Source organism: Syngnathus leptorhynchus, chromosome 3 (genome assembly GCF_054491065.1).
Source record: "Syngnathus leptorhynchus isolate UIUO chromosome 3, UIUO_Slep, whole genome shotgun sequence".
NCBI lineage: Eukaryota > Metazoa > Chordata > Actinopteri > Syngnathiformes > Syngnathidae > Syngnathus > Syngnathus leptorhynchus.
In genome coordinates, this window is record NC_141197.1 from 7,716,333 (window position 1) to 7,743,757 (window position 27,425).

The 27,425-nt window shown below is 40.9% G+C and overlaps 1 protein-coding gene across 5 annotated transcripts in view; it reads left to right on the forward strand.

The window, feature by feature from the left end:
• The window catches only part of znf609b (zinc finger protein 609b), a 58,941-nt gene extending 31,610 nt beyond the window's left edge, over window positions 1-27,331 (forward strand). For 4 of the 5 annotated variants that reach the window (XM_085907063.1, XM_085907065.1, XM_085907066.1 and 1 more), the window contains exons 3-8: window positions 9,187-9,412; window positions 18,979-19,066; window positions 19,808-22,136; window positions 22,513-22,882; window positions 23,566-23,922; window positions 25,076-27,331. In XM_085907063.1, the coding sequence (XP_085763189.1) occupies window positions 9,187-9,412; window positions 18,979-19,066; window positions 19,808-22,136; window positions 22,513-22,882; window positions 23,566-23,922; window positions 25,076-25,119 (3,414 nt within the window). In that variant the 3' untranslated portion in view covers window positions 25,120-27,331. Of the gene's footprint in view, window positions 1-8,665; window positions 9,016-9,186; window positions 9,413-18,978; window positions 19,067-19,807; window positions 22,137-22,512; window positions 22,883-23,565; window positions 23,923-25,075 lie in introns of those variants that run through there. The other variant, XM_085907067.1, reaches the window with a different exon arrangement.
• Window positions 27,332-27,425: the final 94 nt, after the last annotated feature.

Sequence of the window (27,425 nt, forward strand, 5' to 3'; positions counted from 1 at the left end):
ACCATGAAAATGAATGTGATATGCAACAGTATCAATATTTGGCTCACCCCGATTGGCCCAATCGCGTAAATAATGAATAATCTACCAGTATTTGCTTATCTAACCATCATGAGAATATCATTTATTATGGTGAACATATTTCCAAGTTGTGCTCAAAGATGTTAATACAACCTCAAAATGGCATTTACACTCTTAATTTAAGTTAAAAAAAAAAAATAGATCGACCAAATACGCATTCTGGTTTGAACTAACGTGTTTATGTTTTCTCCTTTATCCGACTCTTCATTTAATACTCAGTGACAAGAAACGATTTGATTTGGAGATCAAGTCACCTTAATGTCACATCACATTTGTGTAATAGGCTCAGGTACCTTTTCCAGGGCTACATACAGCACAAATTGGTTAAAATATTGTAGATTTATGATTAGGTTGTCAGCAGAGCAGCCATATAAACTGGCCTTAGATGGCAAATCACTCTGCCAAACATTTTCTATATATTGACCGCGGATAATAAACTCTGCTTAGCTGGATTGTATTCTTCCATCAAGAGTACAGTTTTCCTCTTTCAGCTGTCTTGCATCAATATTGATACCTTATTTCTCTCCCCTAAGCTGTTTGCTCGAGTCACTTCATCTAAATCCCGTCAACGCAATGCAAGATTTCCTTTCTTGGGAATAAGAGACATACATTAAGCCATCGCTGTCACAGCATATATAAGTACTTGCGTACTCAGTCTCAGCGGATATTGATTTACTGTACCACTATGTTGTAGGTTGTTTAATAGTCCAGAATTTGAATTTCATTTCGTTATTTTTTCGCTATCTGTTCTTGATCATGTTTTCATTCAACTTCACTTTTCACATGTAACTGTTACGTTATTATAAGATACTGAGGGCATCAATAAAACCTAATATAGCTTTGAGTTTGAGGCTGGGTTGCTTAGTCTTTAGCAATGTATTATTTCTACTATGTGCTTGCATATTTAATTAAATTTCGTTAGCGGGGCCTCGCTCTTCAATGTCGATGTCTAAATTATATTTAATTATATCCGTGAGGGTTGTGTATTCCTTGAACAGTGGGACCATTTGGTTTTAAATTAATCACTGGAGTCATATGTCAAAACTAATGAGGTATTTTCTCATTGCTAATGTTATAGCTGAATATATTACTATTTGATTACTCTGGAGGACTCAATAGTTTGGTCGCTTCATAATAAGATGTTTAAAGTGCCAGGTAACTCTATATTGTCCTGTCGGCTATCTGACCTAATTTTGGTAGCGTGAAGATGACAATATTTCACCGCACTGCCCATTGGATGGATGCGTGTCGTGGTGGAACTACATATGTAAATGTAAAAAGCCCGATTGGGCAGTAACAATCAGTACAACATTGTGCAACATTGGCAAGATTCCATCCCTTCATAATTGACGCTTCTTTTCTCAACGCCAATGGGTTTGCAAGCGAAAGGACGGAAAGGGGCAGAGCTATTCAATACACAACATGCAATTTTGAAAAAAAAACCTCCACTTTCAAATTGTGAAAGACTGGCTGAGAGCAGCTGTTCATATGCAGCATTGATTTATTTACATGCATTATTGTATTGTTTTCCTGCACTTTTTATAAGAATGTGGTTGAATTTAATTTATCTATTCCAGTATATCTTATTACCATGATATTGCACACTTTTTACATGAACACATTTTACCCATCTCAGTTGTAATGCACACGAGTCGGCATCCAGGGAACAGTTCGGGGTTTCTTAACCACTTGGCCAAAGCTCCCCAATAACAATTAGAACGTGTTCTTATATATTTTAATCAACATCAGTCATAGTTTTGGCAAACACCATAGTTGAGGCTGTCGGTGTGACTAAATCCAATGAACGGACAAAGATGGATGTATCATCCAGTATTTGTGGACAGCAGCTGCAGACAGATAGGAGGAGGACTACAATGACTGGACTGACTGTTTATTTTTATCAGGGCATTAGCAGATTAGGCACTTAAACTAACAAGGTCATCAAACTCAGATGGCTGTAAGCAGCAGACCTCTGCTGAGCAGCTGGCAGCAAGAGACAAGATTTTGTATGTTACTGTGGGTTTCACTTTACCCCTGCCTCCCCCGACAACACTACCGAAAGACTTATTAGTGGTTTAGATCATATAAAAGGCAGCAGAGGATAATTTGCTTCAAAATACCCTGCCAGTTTGCGATTTGACACAATTATGTTGACCTGCAGCCACATGTCATCATGAAGCAAATGTCTCAGTGACATTGTTGTGCTCAAGCTGCTTTTATCATTGCGCCAAATTGCGTCACGTAATTAGTTGCAAACCATTTGCGGTGCCTTTTTGATGCATTTGATACTTGCTAATGGAGACTTGAACAGAAGAACATGTCACTTATACTCAAGTCAGTCCAAGACTAAAACAGATGTCTATGTCAGAAAAAGTCTGTAACTTGATCTGGGCACTCTCTGTCAGTGCCCTGTGAGTTTTCCCCTCACTGAAATTACAGTAATATTTCATAGGATGCTGACAACAATTTTAAACCTATTTTTGGTTTCCCAGAACTGCTTAAATTCAATAAGATCATCCATCATAGGTTACAGGTGGTTGAGCAATGACAGTGCATGGTTAAAGTGTTACCGTGAACTATTGCAGCACTACACTATGTGTTATTTAAAGTAGGGCAGATAATTACGTTTTCAAGAGGGTCAATACATGAAAAGCGTCATACGTTCTTCGTGCCGCATGCGATTATGAAATCGCTTTGTTGTCATGGTCACAGATAACACACCTCCAGCTTCCAATAAAATAGCAACACTTAACACAGCTGGTCGTATCCATCAAGAGTGAGCATGGTCACTTTTGGAAAGTCTCAGAAGAAAGCAGGACCAACATAGCTGCCACTTTCTTGACATAACTACATCTAGATGTTATTTCTACCAATCATTAGGGGGATCAAGTAGTTCTGCATTGTGTTGTATCGTTGGACTTGCCGTTCGGAGAGGTTACTAAACACAAAGGAAAAGTTCTGAGTATATCTAAATAAAATTAGACTGTGGGAATTCCCCAAAGAATCTCCAAGCGTGGTTATTGTTTTGTTGAAACTAATTATCTTAATCTCTTAAAATAAGCTTTAGAGTTCAGCAGAGGAAGATTTTGTATGTTTTTTTTCCCGAAAGAGCCACCTTTTGTTGTTTACGTGATCTCCTTTGAGCTTGTTAATTTAGTCTAGGTCCACGGCTTTTGTCAAAGTAAACAATGGCGATTCATGAATGACTCATTTGGTTTGTTTTCACTGCAGTCTGATCTCCCAAACTGATCCAAGAAGAAATCCGTTTAACTTGTTGGTGTCAGGAGGTGTCAATGATGACAGCCTCTCAGTTTCTTGTCTGGTTTCCCTTTGCTGTTAGATAACATTTAGGGCTGCAGAGCGAGCTGACAAAGAAATCCTTGTGGGCTCAGCTCAGTTTATCTGGATTTCTTCTCTCACCATAGCCTCCCTCCATGTTTGACGCGAGTGCATGACCTTGACAAGAATGTAGCTCATTGTTATTTTCGACTGAACTGTGGTCAGGATTTGAGGAAGAGGAATGGGCAAAGAGTGATATCTACAAATACATCATATAATCCTAATCTACTGTCAATAAAATGGTCACCTCTGTTAGAATTTAAACACGCTTCTTTTTTTTAATTTTATTATTATTGTCTTTTACGCAGCTAAAATGTTTTGTGTCTAAAACTGAATTAAGATGAGTTAGTAGTTTGCAGTTTGTTTCACTGGCTTTCAGTGTTGCAGAAAATACACGATAAACGTTGTTTAGGTTACCAGCAAAGCGTCCAGCTCTACCCACTCTAATGCACTTAAAACCCAACCCCCCTCCCACTTTTATTTTACAAACAATGCCAGGCATCGCTTCCAGGCAGCATGCTGAGCCAGGAAGAGGAAGAAAGGAGGAGGAAGGAATTGGGTCGGTAAGGTCATGTTGAACCAGGGCAAGTGGAAAGTATACCAAACCACCTGCCAAGTGTTGAACAGTCAACCACACAGACTGTTGCCTCCCCATGTCATTTATGCAATAGCGCAGGTGTAAAAAAGCAGTATGAATGCAATGCAGTGTAAAGATCCATTTGACTTTCAGCAAATGATTAACTCTCACTGCTCGACTGTTATTTAAGCTCGTTCAAAATTGGGCCCGGGGGCAGTAAAGCTCGTTCAAAATTGGGCCCGGGGCAGGAATAATAAACAGACCGGGCGCAAGTTTGACAAGTGAACACCGAGTGCCTTACAGTATTCCTTGTTATGTAAAGCTTACATCATAGTATGGTTGGACATTTGAAAATGGTACTGCTGGAAAATGCATTTATAACCACAGATTTTCCCCGCCACGTGTTCAAATCAGATTGGATAAAAATTCCAAAAGTCAGCCAACCATTAAGGGGAAACACTTATCGGTGTAGCTGCACCTAACACCATTTTTTCAATGGCATTTGCGTGCACTCTTGACAACAACATTGCTATTTTTATACTCAGTATTTAACTCTGTTGGCAACGACAGGATTACTCAGGCTTTCACATGTTCCTGTTATACAAAACAACATAGCCCAGAAGCTTCAGTTAGGATTGGCTCCTCAACCAAAAGAAACTCCAGGCTACTGTCACCTACACATCATGGCCAGAACTGCCAGGTGTGAGTGTTCATTGCACACAGGACAGCTAAAATAGTGCTAGATGACCTAGATAAAATAACTACACAGAGACGGGATGACTGCAAGTATGGCTTATTGTCCACACATAACACTTTAACAAATGTTACTTATTGGCTATATAGCAGATAATTATTGCCATCCATTTTTTTTGTACTGCAAACTCGGGAGGTGGGGAAAGGGAGCTTAAACCCTCGACTGGTCGGCAGTCAATTGCAAATCCCTTGTAAATGGGGCATTGAGTGCTCGCTGCATGAAAAGTCTCCTATGTGAACCGCAAAACCAGCCACAGCTAATTATTTGTATTATAATAGATGGTTCATTTGTGAATCTCAGCTCACTTAAATATATGACTTACTAATCCTATTTGTGCTTGCCGTTGTGGGCTTGTCGAGTCAGATGAGTGTTTTTGTATATAATTAATAGCCCAAATGTTCTAAGAGTAGAAGGAATTGTACTCACACTCAGACACAAGCTCAACATCACATATACTTCCCATCTTGCTCATGGCTATAAGAGATGCCTTTTGGCTCACGTCTGTTCTTTTATTAGCGTTTGCAGATGGCTTCACAGGAGTAGCCTTACATAATCTCTAAAAGGATGTCTTATGAGATGAGCATAAAGAAAGCCCTTCATGTTTATTGTACTATATTGGAAACATCTTGATACATACATCACACCAATGAGAAATGCTTTATTTTCCACACAATGTACAGAATTAGTTCAATGTTTAAACAAAGTTTCTCTTGGTATTCAATGAGAAACATTGTCAAAACAGGGTTCAGCGTTAAGTCTTATGATGGTGGTGGCTCGACAGCCTAGTTGCGGTGGCTCTGTCAGAAGCTGTACTGGTTCTGTATTTTCATTGTATGATACGTGAAATTGTCTGGATTATTTCAGTTAAGATTATCATAGTGAAATCCAAAATCAAGACTCTAAATTTTGAGTGACTGAGTGACTGAGTGGTACATAAATTACAATGAGAAAGTGATGAAAACACTGTTTTCTCTCCCACTCATGTTAACATGCCAAAGTTCAGCAGTAATGTCTGCATGACTGTTGCATAGATGATTTTCTCTGACCTGTGCCAGCAGTCTCATTTGAATATGCAACCATGACAGTAACATTCATTCATAATTAAGCACCCAACATGAGTTTGTGTATGACAAGGATATTCGACTAGTAAGTGAGCCGAAGGTGAAGACTTGACATTTGACAGTCTACCCTTGATTCAGTGACTGTGGTTTGCGGTGAAGCTATATGTTTGAAAGACCAATTTACGAGAAACATAACCAAAACAATAAAAATCGGGGCTGGTCACTGCCATCATTATGCTCGCAAATGCTCCCATTTTTTTCAATGTGTGCTGGTAAAAATGTCATCCCATTGCACAGCGTGACTGCGTGTTGTAAGTCTCTTACTGGTATATGCAGTGAAGGCGCTCTCAAAGATTGCACTCAGATGTTCGAATGCATGTCAAGTTAAATCTTTCCTTTATAAATTACATAAATACAAGTCCAAGTCTGAAGGTGTACTTTTCTACGTTAACAACCATCGAACGCAACTAACAATATTTGAGTTGCAAAAAACGGCTTTGTTTTCAGCTTGCTCACGTTCACTGTACTCCACACAAAATAGCGGCTCTACTTTTGGAACAAGCAAAGGAAAACCTTAACTTACGACTGCCAACATTTACAAGCACTTTATCAAAACAAGAAGCCCAGAGTGACCGATGATGATACATGGATCTGGTAGCCATGGCTCCACTGATGGACTAGGCTCCAGCGCACTCGCGACACTCGTGAGGATGAGCGGTTCCGATAATGAATGGGTAAATGATATTATCATTATCTATGTGTATAACCTTGTAAATGGTTAGGGTACATGAAGGGAAAAACAAACATTGGAAAATTTACTAAGGAGTTTTACCATTGTAGAATACCTAAAATCGGCCAATTAATAGGCCGCGCAGTAGTTAGCAGGCTTTGCTTCATTGCTCCAGTATTCAGTGGACAAATTATAGTTCAGAGATATTTGTTTTGTAACCCATACTCACATGTCATAGTCTTCACAGAAATACAGTTATAGTAAATCTTGACAGTTTTACCATGTTCCTCTTTCAACACTTTGTGGTATGCGCTGCACGAACCCAAAGTTCATTGGCTCTTTGTAGGTCAGTTAAACATTACTCTTGTCACAGTGAGTCTCTCAAGAGACTGCTGATTTGGGTTTCAGTGAAGAAAACGGTGTGAAACTTGAGCATTATGGTTTGGAGAAGTCATAAAATCCATGTGTCAAGTCTCATGAAAAGGGAGGATATCTTCACTTTTTGAGTTTTTTTGAAATCCCTGCGTTAACATGAACACAACAGATGTGAACAAAATCTGTGAAATACATAAGTGAAAGTACTGCGCCATGATAAAACTATTTGCTATTTGTTATCTCTTCTAACTTCATCAAACAAATGTAAATATCATACAAAGATGCAAATCGTTAATCTTATTAAATAAGGAAAAACAAACTTCCAAAGCTACATGGCCTTATCATCTTAACTTAATAACTTGTTGGCCACTGTCAGCAGCAACAATGTAAATAAAGCATTTGCTTTAACTGGCAATGATTCTTTCACATCTACATGGAGACATTTTGGTCCACTCTTCCTTGCAGAATTGTTTGAAACTGACGGCAGAACAATCTCTCTCAGAATTAATGTTCACAACACTCACGTTCTTTGATTTTAAAGAAAGATTGCTTGGGTTTTATTTTGTTTTGTGCACAAGGCCCACAGAGCTATCATGCAGAATTTCTTGTCTCATCAACTCAGCACACCACATTATGAATCAGAAACTGATACACAGTGATTAAGATGTCATTAGGCTTGATTGACTTTGTCAGGCTGCACACATTAATTCACCATTACTTTGAGGGTAATCCACACTTGTATAACAAGTATGTACCATGTGTCAAGCAGTTGTTTTTTCTTTTTGTGTTAATTAAAATGAGACACCCATTGTTGTTTTTGTCAAACATCTCGAGTTTCCCCATAAACATACATGAGTACAGCGAAGGTGGGCAGAGCTTTATTGAACCAGGCGTAAGAAATCAGATTGCCATCTATCTATCTATCTATCTATCTATCTATCTATCTATCTATCTATCTATCTATCTATCTATCTATCTATCTATCTATCTATCTATCTATCTATCTATCTATCTATCTATCTATCTATCTATCTATCTATCTATCTATCTATCTATCTATCTATCTATCCATCCATCCATCCATCCATCCATCCATCCATCCATCCATCCATCCATCCATCCATCCATCCATCCATCCATCCATCCATCCATCCATCCATCCATCCATCCATCCATCCATCCATCCATCCATCCATCCATCCATCCATCCATCCATCCATCCATCCATCCATCCATCCATCCATCCATCCATCCATCCATCCATCCATCCATCCATCCATCCATCCATCCATCCATCCATCCATCCATCCATCCATCCATCCTATATGGATGTGAAATTAATCAGCATCGAGTGGATTTTCAAATTAATTGATAATTTTTAATAATCGATTGTTTACATCCCTTTTTGATTAAATTTTTGTTGTTGTCAATTTAAAAAATGGCCTGTTTAATTAAGGAATGGAAATGTAAACATGTTTTTTTTCCATCCAATTTATCGATTAATCAACAAAAATAATCCACAGATTAATCAAAAATAAAAATAATAGTTTGCTCCATCCCTAGTATCTGGTAGTATAGGCGAGTGCCCAAAAGGAAGTACTTATGCCCGTTATCAGTGCATCACTCGCCTTCTGTCACTGTAGCTGTTTAATCATCACTAGGCTTCCTGTCTCGCTTTCTTCCACCCACACACTCGTCTAGCGTGCAGTGCACTTCATTGGTTGCTCCCTGATGGCTCGCTCCTCCCTTCCTGTCGTTTTCCTTCTCCATGTAGGCCGGCTGTCTCTTCATTGCTGTCACAGTGTCAGAGCAGGTGGAATCAATTCCTGACCCAATGCACCCAGCATCGTTATCACAACTAGCTTTTTAAGTGAGGGATTTAATGAGCGATCCCTCTGCGAGATGACTGGCGGCATGGGTCACACTTGCCCGTGTGTAGTGGAAGGGTGGAAAACCGCGAGAAGGCATATTGGACCAAACCTCCATTACAAAGGCACACAATTCACATGCCACTCTCAGCCTCTTCTTTCTGCTCTTCAGTTCTCAGAATATGAAGAAAAAAAGACAGTACACTGATATTGCCGACTTATTACTAAGCAAGGTAGTCTCACCGGGGACAGACATACCACAGTATAATCCGTGCACAATTTTCACATCCGGTAACTGGCATTCCCTGAATCTATCTAAGCAGGATCTCTGGATGCGTTTACATAATGGTTGGGAATTCTTTCACGTTTCCTGGTCTCTCTAAATGTCCAATTTTTCCTTGCAGATGGAATCTCCTGTCTCAACACCAGTCCCTCCCCCGCTTCATCTTTTGGCTGCAGTAGGCAACAGTGAGATTGCCTCACCATGTGAACAGATAATGGTGCGCACACGTTCAGTAGCAGTGAACACATCCGATGTGGCCCTATCCACGGAACCCGAGTGCTTAGGACCTTGCGAACCTGGCACAAGTGTCAATCTCGAAGGCATTGTGTGGCAAGAAACTGAAGATGGTGAGTGCACTATTTACTTTGTCATGATGAGGAGGGAAAACATCTGTTTGTGATATGGAGTGAAAAAGCTACGTATCAGAGTGGTGCAAATGTTTTAAAAACCTTGATCGAAATAATTTTGGTGAGTAGAAAATAAAAGAATGCCATATATTGAGATATTGTGCAGCTGTGAACCGTTGAAACCCAGAGACTTGGAACAATGCTCTGTCTCACGTGCAAGCCAGTCTGTTGAAAAATGAGCCTGGGATTCTAACTAGCCATAAAACCAGAGCTGTGACTATCAGTGTTTTTCTCTGCAAATACTGGCTTGCTCAGTTTGGTTTGGCTCAGCGACTCAGCAGAGTTTTATGTTCCTGTCACAATATAGTGGCTTCGAGTTGTGTGTTAAAAGCAAAAAACAAAATCATTGCAGGCTACACCATGGCTGCCACCGGTACACAAATTCCAAATCACTAGCTAATAACCTGAATTTCAGTTGCTTTACTATAAAATCAATGGTGTTAAAGCAGGATGTGGAAAAAAAATAATCATTTTTTAGCCACAAAAACCTTTACTCTTCTTGGAAGGCTTTTTACAAGGTTTTAGAGTCTTTCAATGGGAAATTTGGTTTAGTCATAAAGGAGAACGTTTGTGAGATCAGACACTGATGTTGGATGAGAACATATTGCTCACAGCTCTTGTTTTCAGTGTTTTATTAATAGTCGGCCCACATTTGACAAGTTTATCATGATTTTGGTTTCAATTTCTTTGAATGTGGTTTGTTTGATCAAGTGTGAACACTTTGTTCTAACCTCGGTGCGCACCAAACAGTCGGACAGAGAGCTAGCTGTAAGAATTGGCTCTTTTAATGCCATTTGGATCAGTTCAACTTAAAGATCATGTGGACCAAAGATGCAAACTTTTGTTAAAATTACATCAGAAAGCAAACAAATCCTGAATAAATATTGAATAAGTGCGGTACAGTGCAGCATGTTAGTGTGTGGACGTGTGAAGCAAAAGAACGTTTGGTCCTTTATTTGTATTTGAGAGGCCCTTCATAACATAAACGATGTGGTACGGACTTATTCAGATTGCTGCTTGTTATCAAACGTTTTCTTCTTGTATTGTCGATGAATGTGTTCCTCAAAAACATAGCTTGAACAAAATTTTGAAAAGAAATGAAATCTTCAGTAAAACAGCTCCTGTGTGGCAGACAATATTCTGCAGTCCACTATTTATAAGAACATTTAAAACATGCTCTCCTTGGTTGAAATATATGTACATTCCTTCTTCAAATGGCCAGCGAGTGCCCTCAAATAAGTCATCAAAAGATCATTCTGCGTAATGAAGTCCAAAGATTAGTCCTTTACCACCAAAGCTGTCTTGTCCTTTTTCTTTTCTGCTACCAAGTATCCTGCCATTCACCCTTTAACTGTTCTTCATGAGAACTGAGAGCGAGCCAGGCGAGGGCCTGCGGCAGGGGTGGGAGTTACACAAGGCGACTTCTGTTAGTGACACAAACATGGCTCAGAGCCAACCGCAGCACTGCATTTGTCTTTTGCTTATTCTTCGCCTCTCGCCATGTGACTGCCCCCACCTTTTCTCGACCCCCCCCCCCCCCCCTTTCGCTTCCTAGTTAAAGTTTGTCCTTTGCCTGCACTCTCTTGAAACTGCTATTTTGGCTAAAACAGGCTGTGGATTAGTCTGTTGAGTGGCATGGGGGAATACTTGAAGTGGTTTTTAAATGTTATGGTGGGAAACTACTGTAAATGTCGCTGTTGAAAGGGGCTTGGCAGGATAAGGGCACTGTGCAGGTGCAAGCCAGGTGGTAGAAACCATCACGAGCTTTCATATAAGACTTTTTGACACCTTCTAATATTCCTATTTTTCATCATCCTTTCGTTGGGTACAAGTTGCAGTAGTACATGATAGTTTGTTGTGTAGTTTGATTAATTGTCTACGTATAGCTTAACGGAGTTGTCACTTGTTTTACAAAGGAACATAAGTGTGTAAAGTGAAGAAATTTTAAAAACACTGGATTGTATCGGAGAAGATTTTACACCTAGGTGTCACATGTCACCACGCGGCACTGCTTCATGTCACATTTATGTTTTTGTTGTTTTAACTCATCGAATTACGTGTTGTCTTGTTGCCATGATTTCACGCCGTTTATGCCACCGACACAGCTACCACATCCCGCCAACAAACACAACGATGGAAACACAAGCCTGGTCAGGGTATATGACGAACCCAACCGAACGCTGCCACTTGGTGGCTTAAGAGATTCGTGAAAACAAATTCCTCTCATTGTGAGGCGTCTGAACATGGGGAAAATGAGTTAAGTATAGCATGCGAAGAAAGCAAGAAACATCTGAAAAACATAACGGGGGCCATCGTGATTAGTAGAGGTTTGTGGTGAGCAATCCCATTTGCATGACAAGTCTTACACAAAGCTGTTTAAGCATGTAGCATGCGTGTGCATTGCATTTAACATGCCAGCTAACAGCTGCTTCATCACCTCTGCCTTTCAGCCTTATGGGAGTAAATGAACAACAGACTCTAGTAATTGCCGAGTGTCACAGAACTCACTCTGTGTAAGAGAGAGAAATGGATGAACAAGCGGCAAGCTGCAAACAAAAAGCAATCACAGAAGCTCGCTTGACCTTTGGACGCTGATGACAAGAATCTCGGTTGATAAGGCAAAATCCATTTTCCTCCACTGTTATTTGAACAAAGATGGAGCAGCTCATTCCGTTTTGACTGGAATGACACTACGGAACGGTTGTGGTTTATAGATTTTCACGAGCTATGTGGATTACCGCTCCAGATCACTGAACTAAATACAATCAGACTCCTTTTCTCGGGTGATGATGGAGGAAAATGGGTCATTAGAAGAGAGGAAAAGCAAATGTGTGCTGTTGAGTCAGTCTGGTGGCAAGTGAAGCGTAGACAGGAGAAGGGGAGGCTGTGGGGGTAGGGGGTCATAGCCATGGTATTTTGAGGCCCAGTACTGACACAAATCCCTTCAGCACAGAGGAGGCAGTGGCAGCTCCCAGGGTCATGTCAGCATAGCGATGGGCCAACCCCTCCCAGGCTTAGCATGCTGATACCTCCAAATGTCATCTCTAAAGTGCTGGAGAGGTTTATTGCTCTTGAAATACAGCCCAGAATGCACTGGCTCCTGCTCTAGGCTAGAAGGAACAGAGGGGCCTCTTTGGCCAAATAGTCTTGCTCACTGCCAGTGCACCTCACCCCTTCCCCCGAAGCCCCAACACACACACACACACAAGTATTTCACGGCAGGCGGTTCCCAAAGCAGGCCCCACAGATTCTTAAGATCCCTAATTGAAAAATAATATGGACCGCTTGTGATCAGTGTGTGAATGTATTTATGTATTTATCCATTAAATCTTTGGAGCACAAGGAGCAAAACTTTGAGTATATGGGTTAAAATCGATATGGCATGTTAGGGGAAGAGAGTTCAGTGTGAAAGTTACAAAACAGTTTGAATTAGTTGCCTTTGTTTTACTTACCTGAAACATCTTAGCGTGGAAATTAAGAAGATGCTTACGTTTCCACCAAGTAGGATATGGTTCATTCAGTACAGTGCAATTTTATTGCATTTCAACTGTAGAGGAAACTTTCCCCATTCCCCATGTTTTCTAAATATAGAAAAAGTCAGTCCCACTTTTCTGCACCCTAGTGTTTGGACACTAATAGCGCCATATGATCCAACTTGAAAAAGGCAGTGGTTTAGAAAAGGGAGACAATCAAAGCAGTTGGTTCCTTTGTTTACTGATCATGTCAGCACGAAAGACTGTGCACCATGCTGTTTCTCTTATTTCATTAATTGTTGGGGTATACACCACTGTGCCACTGTGAATGTGTTGCATCATCCCGAATATACACCCTATGGTGGAAACCCAACCCACAACAGGAATTGCTGCTCCAAGTGGCACAGTATCGACTATTAAACCAAAGTGAATCAAGTGGTCTACAAATGTGGCTGACAGACACTTGCAGGCAATGTTTTACTGCTGTTGCAAAGACCACCTGTTAGTAACCTCTGGTTCTGCTGTCAGCAGAACATGGTCTGCTCTGCACTTGAACAATTTTGTGAAATAAACTCGCTTTCAAATTGTGGTTTGTGTAGAAGAAAATCTGATAATCTGTCACAAATAATGGTTTTGTGTTGCGTCGATTGAATAACTTAGATGACAAACACGTGGCAATACTTGACCCCCCAATCAGTTTGTCTGGTTCCTGTTTTCTCAGCCAATGTTTTTTTTCCATCACTTTGCAAAAAGTCCATGTCATCAATTTTCAGGGGAAATTCTAACACAAGTTTAAAATGTTTTGTAAATTACTCTGAAGGATATTTTGAGAAATGTGCAGTCTTGAAATACTTCAGTCATAAATTTAGTCTTTGGATTGTGTTACAAGAGGCCATGGTTACTTACTTCTTACTCAAATTGGCCTGGAACTCTTTTTCCACACACGTAAATAACCTTGAAAACATCAATCTTACCCCTGAAGGAATTGTAGTCCTTCCCAGTGTTTGTCAGAAGATATCATGTTTGCTATACACATGTCAACGCATGCTTGAGCAACGTGTCTTTGGCAGAACTGTCTCTTAATCTCAGCACCATCTCCTTAAAGGAAAACACCAGAGGGTTTGTTTAAACAAAATGGTTATAGACTTTCCCAGGTGACATAAAAAACAAACAGACCAAAAACTACTCTACGCCTACAAATTCTTTTCAAGAATAACTGTGCGTGTGTTATCATATTCAGATTTAGACAAAGGTCCTGGCATGTGTGGTGGCTATTTTTATTGTAGTGACATAAAAAGTAAGCATATTGTGATGGATTTTTCCATCCATCAGCAGCTGCATATGGCTGCTAATGTTCCAGAAGTGCAAAGCATACTAATACTCCCTTCTTCCATCTCTCTTTGGTAAAATTGACCTTCTCACAAGCTGTCATTCCTGTCAGTGCGAGCAACTTCACATTTTACATCCTATGAGCCAGATTGTAGCCTGCAAACATTTCAGATGGGGCCCAGATGGAGTCCCTGTGAAAGATGCGGGCTTAAAAATAAAACCTTACTTGGTGTTTTGTGTCTGTTAGCCACATGTAATTGATTCCCGTATGTCATTCCAGGTTTTGTTTTCTGTTGCAATACACGACATTCATCAAGTTAAACACTTCCAAATGTCTGATCTCTTGTATATATATTTTTTTCCAATTGAAAATCAGCTAATTGATTTATGAATCAATGTTGGGGGAGGACTCATACGCCTATAATGGCAATAAACGTCACATTTTGTTCAACACATGCGACTCGGAGGAAGTTCATGTAAAAATCACGACATTTGTGATGTCGCTGGATGACGAATTGATCCTTTTAGCTAATGCTTTCAGCTCGTCGGGTTATTAACATTCAAACATTGGCTTCTTATTTGTCCTTGATTTGCTTTTGCTTTGTGACATTTTTGGTCAGGATGATTGGGAAGTTCTGCTTTATGTTATACATTATACACAGAAGTACTGAGGGAGGAAATATGTTTTAAAATGAAAATGTCAACAAAGTAATACTTTTGTAATAGTAGTATCTCAAATGCTTGATTTATCAGCGTTCTCATGGCAGCACACCAGCTGTGTTTACATTTTCTGCTCTATACAATGATTCCCGGGACTCATCCTCTTGTTTGCACTTAATATTCTATGTTTGGAAATCATAAATACTTACATGTGGTCCTCAGTCTGCGCATAAACAAACCTTCAATTCAAACACAATTTCCTCCAGTTTTGAGTGGTACTAAATCAGATTGCAATGTTCTGATATTAAATCAAATTTTGAACAAGGTCACTCATTAATCCTAGTGAATCCCCCACCCTGAGTGTGTGCAAAGAAAAGGTCAGCCAGTGAACTTGCACCCCCTTAAAAACTTGAAAAACAGAGGACCTTTTAATTGTCCTCTGCAACCTTAGGGAAAGTGTTTAAACGGACAAGAGGTTATGACGGGAATGGCCATTCACCCATGCAGCTGCCCAAAATACTCTTGACTGAAAATTTCCTCTCCCATTACCCTCTTTTTCACGTAATCCCATACAAGTACGCAATAGACTCTGGGGCCTCACAGAGGCTGCCATGTGTTGCTCAACAGCACAGAATGGAAATGATTGGTGAAATTACAGGCCAATTTCTCTCATTAATGTAGACTTCACTGAGCTGTCCTGGGTGACCCTAATGAGGGTGTCATTAAGTGGGCCAGTGTGCGGGGGATCAGGTTTTTTTTTTTTTGCTCTAAATCTTTCCAATCCTTTTCTCCACCTCAAAGCATAGAGGAAAAAAACAGTCTTAAGTGCATGGAGTAATTAAAATGTCTGCAATAAACCTCTGTAGGAATTGTTTCTTGTCAGTTTTGCTTTTGGGTGATTGATTCATGTTTTGACAGATTATACAATGCCCTAAATTCTGACACTATTGAAATTGTAATAGCAAATTAAGATGACATTTTTGGTTTGATACGTTCTGGCACTGACCTAAAATGTATCCAGTTCTGTGCCTTTGTGAATACATGTATGGATCTGAATTTTTGAGAAAAGATTGAAACTGCTCAATCAAACCATGATTAATTTTCTTTCAAAATAAATGGCACTTGCACATGAACAGTTGACGCTACTATAAAACATTGTGTACGACTTAAAGCTCACTTCCCTACAATCTAATTAACATTTTAGTGGTAGTAGTGTCAACACATGTAAATAAGTGAATAAATACATTTTTGGGTCCCCTCAGACAATAAAACCAACTCTGCTGTTTATAGAAGCAGTATAATAAATCACAAGCTACATCATTAATATTGTATATTACCTGAAAACAGCGAATTTCAATGACGTGAAAGAGATTTTCAGCCACAGTAGTATGTCACTGTATGTGAAAACACAAGTCGCCTTTCACAAAAGCATGTGTTGAACCGAAACTGTGTTTGCCTGTAATGCAAAAGCTTGGAATTTAAAATATTTTCCAGAATCAGTATAAAAGAGGAAAAAACAAACAAGGAAAGAACAACATATGGCTCACCCGCTGTCACCACCCAGCAAGATTACACATTTCTAAACACAAACATTTGTTGAGACAGTGTACAGTAGATGTAATTCTATGCAAGTTCCCTTCACGGGAAATGTCTGATGCAAAGAAACAAAAGAAAGAAAGCGCCCACACCATGACGATAATGAATCTTACAATTTGGATATCTGTGTTTATCACACAGTATATATCCTGGAAAGTCCTCAGATCAAAATTGAGTATCGATAACTGGGTCTGACAGTACAAACAATTTACATATGTTGTTTTGTAGCAATAGTTTTACTACCAAAAATCTCTTGACCATTCTAGTCTTGTATCAATTTTCTATTTACCTATGTACAGCAGTATTATTGTACCACAATGCTCCCACTTTACCCCAGTGACTGGATCTTGTGAAGTGGGTTGTAGCAACTTCATATTTTGCAGACCCTTAAAAACATAAATGGAGAAAAAAAAGAAAAGAAAACAAAGATCATAACTGTACTGTTTGGTGCAAATGTGGTGCACCCTTGCTATCCACATTTTTCCTACACCACAAGTCTTTGTGTGAATTAGGTGAGTGACTTCCGGTGTGAAGCATTCTGTTTACATAGCTGCTGGTTGTGCAGGTTCACTTTCTATGACAGTTAGAGACTTCATAATGTGTGAATGCTAATTATCACAGTTGAAAAAAGGAAAACCTTTCAACCCTGCTTGCTACTAATGTAGCAAAGGAGGAGGAGGAGGATAATATCAAAGCATGGACAATTTGGACGGTGAGGCAATGGGAAATCTCAAATGCTCTGACGTATCAGTGGCAAAGTTGGTCGCATTTTGTTGAGATGTGAGACACTCTTATTACCTTAAAGCAGATGTAAGACCCAGCCAAAATTACTTCCCACTGCACAGAGACCTCAACACATACTGTGCTCCATAAAATCAGGAACGTATCAGCAGATTAAGAGGAAAATATTGACTTGTTTAACAATTTGTGCTGAAATGATTATTACTGACAGAAGTCCAAATGTACGTCACAACGTTTAAGAGAAAAAAAAATGGTGAATTGTGTTGCACTGAGGAAAAATTATTGTAGTTCTGTATTCAATAGCTATAGCCAGACATGAGCTAGGATCAGTTAAATTCAAAAGTGATTTCCTCAAAAGTGATTGAGGATACTGTACAACTGTTGAAGGCATTATGGAAGAGGTCTGGAATCTTTTGGTGTGCGAGAGTAATGTGGTTTCACAATCTATTTACTACGCTACAGACTACGATTAATATTTACACATGTATTTTAGGCTTCAGCGGAAGAAACTTGCATCCTTGTGAAAATACTGTAGACCTACCCACATGATTTTCACTTCCTTGTATAGACCAGAGGCAGCGGGCGAGAAAGTCATCAGTATGACCCATATGTTGGAGTGGAAAATATTGTGAGTGGTTAGAAGTTTGAAATAAAGTGATTATGACGGAGAGAGGGAAAATGAGGTGAGCACGAGAGGTTTCCTCAGTGAATAAAATGCTCTGAGGGATGGAAGCTGCCAGCCAGCATTCCTGTGCCATTAGATAAGTTAGCTCACTGCAGCCCTTAGTTTCTCCGCAGTGCTGAAGTGGCAAACTGAGGTCACCATCACAGCAAAGTCAAGGGGGGGGATGGTGATGAGAGTGATGTTAGAATGTTTTTTCCCAACATTGCACCTAATCATCTGAAGCTGCTTGTCGGATGACGTACAACCCAAGGAATCCCTCAATGAAGTGTGTTTTTAAGTATTACATGATATTAATTTAATGTTTCATAGACTTGAAAAGCGCTGCCCGATAAAAAGTATTTGCTTCAACATATCTCGGGGGGAATAGAATTGTAGAAGTGAATCTCGCAGAACTAAGTTTAGATTTGAAATGCAGGGTCAGATATCCAACTCAGAATAGGTGAGATTGTGTCACTCAAGCTGAGTGCTACCAAAATCACACATGTCAAATAGCGGCACAGAAGTGACAGAATGTGCTGCGATACCAATGAAGTCACTTTTCTTTTCTTACACACTTAGGCACTTGCGCCGGTTAAATTCAACCGTTCACACCACATTTATTAAACCCAAGAGCTTATCTAGGTTCATGGAGAAATTCAGAACAAAGTCATATTCTTTCCAATAAGGTAGGATAGAGGAATGTCAAAAAATTATAAATAATGACTCTGCAGGGAAATGTCCTGGACTGCAGGATAGTTTATTTGAATGGGAAATGTGCTGAGTGCATTTTCCTTGGTAACCCGAGTCTGATCATTCCCAGAGGGACCTCCTGTCAAGTAATTTAGAAGATTTCGTCATAAATCACTCCCCAAACCATTACAGTATTAGGAAAGGGCTCTGGCTCATGTGACTGTCTTGAAAACCTTTTTTAAACCCCTCTGCTATCAGATCCATGCATTTATTTAAGAGCATTTTCCTACGCGCACAAATTGTCATTTGCAGCTGTGATATTCATTCTTGAAATATGTATCTTTTTCTCACAGGTATGTTGGTGGTGAATGTTACTTGGAGAAACAAGACGTATGTGGGCACACTTTTGGACTGTACACGGCATGACTGGGCTCCACCTCGGTAAGAAACATTTTACTGTTTAGTGTGCCTTTTTATATCTGCCTTTTTATATTAATGACCTTTGACTGATGTACGCAAATTTTTCTCATACACAGTCTGTTATGTCGAGGGATCTAAATATTTGCTTTTGAAGTTGGATGAGTCAATGCATCTTTTCTACCTTACACACACTCAGGCGTGTGCTACTGAAGTTTGAAATCTCTGTTAGATCAGTTCTGATGTTGTCATGTTGAACATCTGGAAATGTAACTGTTATAGAAATGTTTATATCTTGCTACAAGGGAAGGCTTTATCACCCTGTAAATGCTTTTGTTTCATATCCTTTGCTTCCAAAGGCTATGACAAAGAAGTTATTTGTAAATAAATATTGCTTTGATTAACAAGATAGCCAATTTCTTCAGTTTGCAAAATGTAAACATTTCATCAAGAATTTTCTGTCTTCCCATTTATAACTGCTTTCTGTGGCAAAAGAGAAAATATTTGTTGCTGAGAACGTAGAGTATTCTCCATGGCCCAAGTAGGATGCTCTGCTTTTTATAGATTATTGTTCTGCAATGCATTCAAATAACGTGAATTAATTGGATTTCTAATAATAATATTTATGAATGTGAAGACACTGATGTGAATGATTTCTCACAAATATTAACAATGATACAACAAAGTAGGAAGCAGATAAACAATTAATATGCAACAGTTTATTATTATGAATCGTTATAATATAATACATTCGCCTGGTTTCAGGTTTTGTGAATCCCCGACAAGTGACCTGGAAATGAGGAATGGCCGTGGCCGAGGTAAACGCATGAGACCAAACAGCAACACTCCGATCAACGAGAACAGCAACTCGTCAGATAACAAAGGCGCCACCAACAACAAAACTCGCGGCGCTTCTAACAGTAAGGGCCGGAGGGGCAGCCAGACACCGTCGGAGCGCCGTACTCCACCCAATAGCAACACAGAGGATATTAAGGCCAGCCCCTCCTCAGCTGGAAAACGGAAGGCCAAGCCTGCATCAGACATGGAGCCTCATTCTAGCTCAGAGGACACCAAAGGCAACAAACGTATGCGGACAAACTCTAACAGCGGAGGGGCGGGTCTATCGGGTCTTCTCATTCCTTCTATCAAGACCGAGCCACTTGCACCCCCCCTTGATCGGAGCTGTCCTTCACCTGTTCTCATTGATTGCCCTCATCCCAACTGCAACAAGAGGTATAAGCACATTAATGGCCTCAAGTACCACCAAGCCCGTGCCCACACGTATGATGACGTGAAGCTGGAATTGGATGTGGACAGTGAATATGGAGAAGATTCGACACTTCACCCCGAACCTGAGAATTGTAATGGTGCATCCATCTCACACAAGGGATCATTTTCTCCAGCACGCTCAGTCACGCCGAAAGGAAGGACCTTTGATGTTCAAAGTACTTCCCCGTCACCTGGCAAGTTTTGCTCAAAACAAAGCAAAAAGAAAATTGCCGAAACAGAACCGGAAATAAGTACACCAATGGAAGGCTGTGACGATGGGGCATGTCTTTCGGACGAGGCCAGTAATGATGGCATTGATGAAAAAAGAGGCTCGGACAAGTCCAAAAAAGTTAACACAAAGGCCGATAAAATGGGCCCAAAAAATGTGAAGTCACCACGAACTGTTGCCACCGGTCCTTCGGCTACACAGCAAATGTACTCTTCTTTCCCTGCAGGAAACCCAAATTCTTCTCCAGGGCTTACCCCCATTTTGCAAGGAATCCCCAAGAGTCCCCAAATGAAAGGCACACAGTCAAAAACCCCAGCCGTAGGAGATGCTCCCTCAAGTAGCACCAAAGACAAGAAGAAGAAAGACAAGAAGAGAAAGGATGGCGGCAAGGAAGCTGACAGCCCCAAGTCAATGGGAAAGGGGGGGAAGGTGGATGAGGGCAAAGCATCGTACACAGAAGTACCTGAACAAGGAAACAAGGCTGAAGGGCTTCTCAATGGGTCCTCAGACCCTCATCAGAGTCGACTGGCAAGCATCAAGGCTGAGGCTGACAAGATATACAGTTTCACAGATAACGCTCCGAGCCCATCCATAGGAGTAGCCAGTCGCATAGACGGCAGTGGAATGCCACAGCCACTTACGCCTCTTCACATGAACCAGAACGGTGCTGACAACTCATCGGTGAAAACTCACAGCCCAGCATACTCGGATATCTCCGATGCCGGTGAGGATGGTGAAGGCAAACTAGAGAATGTCAAAAACAGGACAGAAGACCAGGCACTCAGAGAAAGTGTCAAAAAAGCTCTTTTTCCAAATCCGCCACCCAACAAAGAGTCCCCATACTATGCTGGCTACGAGACGTATTACTCACCCAACTATGTCAACCCCAGTCCCGGCGGACCAAATCCAGGCACGCCGGGGACCGACGGTCAGGTAAAGATCAAAAGGGAGGATGACCAAGATCAGGGTGAGGAAAAAGCCAAGGTTGAGGTTCATGAGGATCGCAAACCTGACATTACTCCTGGCCACCACCACCACCAGCAGCAGCAGCAGCAGCAGCAGCAACAACAGCAACCCTCTGTCATTCAACAACGATCCAATGTGTATATGCAACCACTTTACTACAATCAGTATGCCTACGTACCCCCATATGCATATCATTCCGATCAGGCATACCACAACCATTTAATGAATACCAATCCAGCCTATAGACAGCAGTTTGAGGAGCGTCAGCGACAAATGGCAGAGCAGCATCGTGCCGCTGAGAAAAAGTCTGACATGGCCATGAAAGAAAGAGAAGTTTCCATCAAGGAGGATTGGAAACAAAAGAACCCAATGCAGCCAAACCTCTCCAAAACAACGAGTCAGTCAGAGATTGGAAAGACGACGCAACCCACCAGCAAATCCAGGGACTCGCCCTCTGAGGTCTCTTCCAAATCCATGGGAAGCATCAAGGCGGAGGATATAAAGTCCCAGCAAGTTGAAGGGCTCAAGATGAAGCTGACAGAAGGGGGACACCATGGGAAGGAGGACTCGAAGCAAGCGCTGGATTCAAGAGCTCAGGCTGGTACGGAGCAGGCTGTGTGGTACAGACAGGTAACTACAATTTAAGACGATCATAAGTAGCGCAAGGTCCTCACTTGGTTTTGAGTCGTAAGCACAAAGACATATGCAAAGACATATAGCAAATAAACTCATTGATAAGCATTTTCTGTGCTGGTTTGCCATTGATTTTTAATGGTTGATTATGAGTGCATAGAAGCCAGGGATATGACATGCAATATTTCCAGGTGGGAGAGGTTGTCTTTTGTTTTCAGTTTTTCTATACAGCTTAGATGTGTGCACACTTATCATTGGAAACCTGCAAAAGTATATAGACCTTAGTTGTGTGTCTGTTATGACTCTGTTTGGCTTTTGACATTTGAGTTTTTTTTTACTATGGTCATTTTGTTGTGCTTTTTCTGACCACCAGCAATACCCTGAAAGTCAAAAGGCTCAAGCTGAAGTTGAACACCAGCAACAACAATCTCGATGGAAAGATGAACGGGACAGAGAACGGGAGCGTGATCGCAAATCAAAGGAAGAAAGGTGCAGGCCTAAGGACTGTCAAAGCGGGCCTAAGGAGGACGGCAAAGAAATGATTGACCCTCGAATTAATTCTGAGGAACATCGGACCTTGAGCAAAGACGCTCGTACCAATGCCCACTTGCAGTTCTCATCATCACTAGCACAGCACCAAGGATACATGCCGTACATGCATGGTTACCCCTATGGACAAAGTTATGACCCCAACCACCCTGGCTACAGGGGCATGCCTCCGGTCATGATGCAGAACTACCCAGGTATGACAATTACATTCATGAGAAAATTATGAACACTACCTGACAAGTTGTGAGCTGGGTTACAGCTGACAGGACACTTTATTGAATATTTGTGACAAGAAATGTACAGATTTTGTAAATCAGTCTATTGTAATTTGGAGAATATGTATTAAGCAGTCAAAACTAAGCCTTGTTTAAATAAGTATTACTGATATCAATCTTAAAGGCCACTCCTGGCTAACAAAGGGCATAGCGTACAGTTAATCATTTGCAGTTTCTGGTTCCTTCCACAGTCCAGACATTGAATAATTTGTCTGTTACTTTGCTGTGCAAAGTTGGATACCCTTCCGCTTTAACGCGGTACAGGCTCAATCACTCATCACCAAGCACTTAATTTTGATGATAAAACCACTAGCTGTGTCAATCTTAGGTCATTTAGCATGGCATGTAGCTTATTCCCTGGCACGAAGGCAACGTTTCCTGTCAGGTTCAAACCCGACCGTCTTTGAGTGTAGTAGAGGAGGGGTCACTCTTTCTGCTCTGACAGAAGCAAAAAATGTAAATGTCCTGAGAGGTGTGCATACGTCTGGCTAAGCAAGTATTTTTGAGCCAGTGGTTGAGTCTCTGTAATGCTATTCAGTATTTTTTAATGAGGTGCGGAATGCAAATCCGAAATGAACCTGTCCATCTTCCTATTCATCTAGGTTCTTACCTTCCTGGAGGTTATCCTTTCTCTCCATACGGCACTAAAATAGCCGGAGCTGAAGAGGCCAACGACAAATCCCGCACGAGCCCTACTGTCAACAAAATGGCTACAGACTCCAAAGCTCTAGATATCCTACATCAACACGCCAGCCAATACAAAAGCAAATCTCCGACAGTAGGGGACAAGCCTTCTCTCGATAGAGAGCGGGAGCAGGACAGAGGAGCCGGCGGAGAAAGGGATCGCGAAAGAGATGTAGATCGGCCGCGCTCCTCGCCTTCTCAGCGGATCATGCCCTCTCACCACCACCTGGGATACCCCCTGCTCTCAGGGCAGTATGATCTTTCCTACGCCACAGGTCAGTCAGTCAGTCCTCACTTGCTTCCTCCTTTGACAATTATTTACATGACAACAAGGCCTTTCAGCGGATAATTAGTATATAAGCTTGTCGCTCAATGAACAAAAATGGACACAATCGTTTTTTTTCCAGATCTGCGAGAAGCTGTTCAAATGGCATTCAGAGCTGTGTTTGGTTTAATGCTGCCAGCCATATTCATGTTCATGTGTTGCTTCTCAAATGGTTTTGATGTCTTGTTAATAACATTTTGCAAGCCAGGACTTGTGTGATGCCTGTTAAATGTTTCAATGTACAGGTGGTGTAGTAGGAAAGTGCTAACCTTCCCCTCGCATTTATGGGCATAATTACAGTCAATACAAGTATGTAAAATGCACATCAATGAAAATATGAATTATGGTCCTAACGGAGCATTCGTTATTGTGGCGCGTAGCCTCTTTGGTAACCTTTAAATGCAGTGTGGCCGGACCATTGTAAACTAAGAAACCCCCCCTTTATTTTTTTACTAGCTGTTCGCGACCCACTTTTGGGGCCCAAGCCACCAGTTAAGCCACCGCTTTAGACTGTTAAATTAGACCAGACAGCCAACTTGGTTTCAAAGGGCAAACCTGAATTGACAAAATGGCAACACGCACTTCAATCACTGCAAGTTGGTCCTTATCAACTAACCTTATCAACCTCCTTCGCCTTCATGGAGGGGAGAACAATAAGCTAGAAATAAAGAAAGGGAGACTAAATAGATGTGTAAAGACTCCAATGCAACAGACTTCTTTCAAATCTAACAACTTGACACAGCCTCGAGTATCAGGCTTCCAGTTGATGAAACATCGTTGTCAGATTTGTTCTTTGTCCTGGATTTGTCTCAAAGAAAATTGACTCATTGCTGGTATGCTCTGCTGCTGTCTAGTATTCAATATTCCGTGCAGCCACTCAGCTCATCCATTTTAAGTAGGTCTTCTAAGGACAAGTGGATCACAGTGACGATATCAGAGTCGTAGAATGAGCCTGAAAAGATGGCAGGCTGCACTGACACCTAGTGGAAGGGCTTTGGAACGACAGCTGCAAAACCCACCTTGAATGTTTTTCAAAAAGCAAATCAGGATCATTGCCATGAATGTGCCAATTAATGGGAGTTTTGCTGTTTTGTCTTCAACAGGCAAACCAGACCGCCACACCTCAACCCTGCAAAGATTCATGTGACTGGATCACATGAGAAAAGGATTTCCCAGGTGTTTCTTTTAAGACATCAGTTCAATGGTGTTTCTGTGTGTTTAGTCGATCTGCCCGAGTGTCGGCAGCTTGTTGACGTCTTTCTTCCCCGTCGAATGAATCTCAAAGCTGATCTAATCCAAGTTCAAAGCCATCACTCTACTCCTTCGTGCAGGGGAAAAAAAACGCCTCCCCTCTGATGATTTAGTCTTTGCACTGTCAACAAATACAATGCAAAAATGGACTATTGGACTTTTTAAGATTTTGTTTTGACTACATTATTTTTGTGTCGTATACAGAAGAATCTAGTGGAGGATCCGGAGGGGGAGTCGGGTGACTGATGGCAAAGGGGAGTCGAATTAAATTAAAAGACTTGCAGAGAAAATTTTATTGAGATGCGTTCAAACTTTATGTCGCTGGCGTTTTGATGCCATGACGCAACAATATATCCTAAACTTGACAAATGTTTGGTTCTATTTGATTGGGGAAAGGGGAATATGGCAACTGCTGCTTGCTTTCTTCAGAGACTTAGAAGCCTGAGACTGAAGTTTTCATCCTCACCGTCACCATTATTTCCCATATGTCAAATCCTCAGTTCATGTTTCAGGGACCGATGTCACCGTGTTTTTGCGAAGGGACCTCATACACCTCAACCGAGATTAAAAAAATAAATTTAAAAAAAAAAGTGATAAATGTTTTTCTTTCGTCAACTGACCAAACTTCAATCGCGACGGTCATCTTTGAATGTCTTGAATGCCGGTGTCAACGCTGCTTCGCCTCACACTCGAGCCAGTCAAGCCACATCAGTTATGGCAACACTTGTCGGGGTACTCTGAGCTTACTTTGCATCCTAAACTTTATGTTCTGCTGTAATATCAACCTATCACGGATAAACGTAAAATGAGTCCCAGAATTTCTACAGGCAACTGAAAACTCTATCAATATCCTGAACCCCTCTGACGCGGACTTGCAGTACCATGTGTTCATCTATGACTGATATGGCTTCACTCTTGAACACATTCATCTCTTTATCTTTTTTTTTTTCTTCTTCAAGTCCAAACGTGATACTTTGGTCATTTGCTATTTGGGATGTAACTTCTGGCACATTGATTTCCATACTCCTGTGAAAAAATGAGTAAATACAAAATATATCCACAATGTCCTCTCAATTTATGTTGTTTGGATTTCACATAATTGGTGCTGCGGTGTAAATCCATCGTTTACCATCAACTCACGCCCAAAACCGTTACTCAGCTTTCAAATGTCTGTTTCTTTGAGCAATCGGGTGGGTGAGAAGAACATGTCTGGGATGGGGTTGACACCAAATACATGTTTTTTTGTTGTTGTTTTTTTGCAGTCATTTGCATTTGTTAGCATTGTTGCCCAGCCAGCAGCTAGCAGGTCCTACATGTTGTTGGTCTTCGCCAGTACACCCCCGGCCATTTATCAAAATGGCATCTCCTTGACGTCTGTGCATTTTAAAGATGACGAATGGCTGAATGGGGTGAATGTGATGCTGTTTGATTCGTATTTAATCTGTAAGGGTAATCTAGGCAGCTGTGATGTTGTCATTCAAGTCAGTGAGGTTTTAGTACCAGCAGACTACATACATATACAGTACATATAGTTTTATCAAACAATGGTTGTGACAAGTGCATTTGTTTGCTCAACAGAGTAGTACTTTTATCTCGGTAGTCAGCAAAGCCCAGTGAAAAATCGAAACTATATTCTAAAAGTGTATGAAAAAGCCAGAAAAGTTCATGTTTGCTTTCAACATAATGGAAAGTGTTTGGCTCTTGTGTTTTGTTTCAATGGTGCAGAGTATATTTATTGGCCAGCAGTTGGTGCCTAGTTGAACATTCTTGTGTGGAAACACAGAGACACTCACTCGTTTGTCCCTCCCTGACCCAATTTGTGTCGTACAGACACCCCACCCCCTCACCCACCACCCCCCCTCAAAGTACCCGCAGAGGTGCTTGCAAGGATGTTTACAGCGTCTTCTTCTGTGTAAGACATTTAGAACCGTCTCTCTCTCACCCTCCCCCACCTTCTCTCCTTTCTCTCCCTCCCTTCAGGAGTTTGTGAAAAGTGTACATTACCATGGTTCTTTTTTTTTTTTTTTATACAATACTCTGTAACTTGCCTTTGTAAATTTGGGCTGGAAAAATAAATCTTTTTATGAGACAATCTGTCCTGATAACTGCTCCCTTGCTTCAACTTTCTTGACTTTATTTGTAGTAGCCAACGTAGTGGGAACCTCCAAAGTCAAACGCCCACAAGTGCTACCATTTATCGGA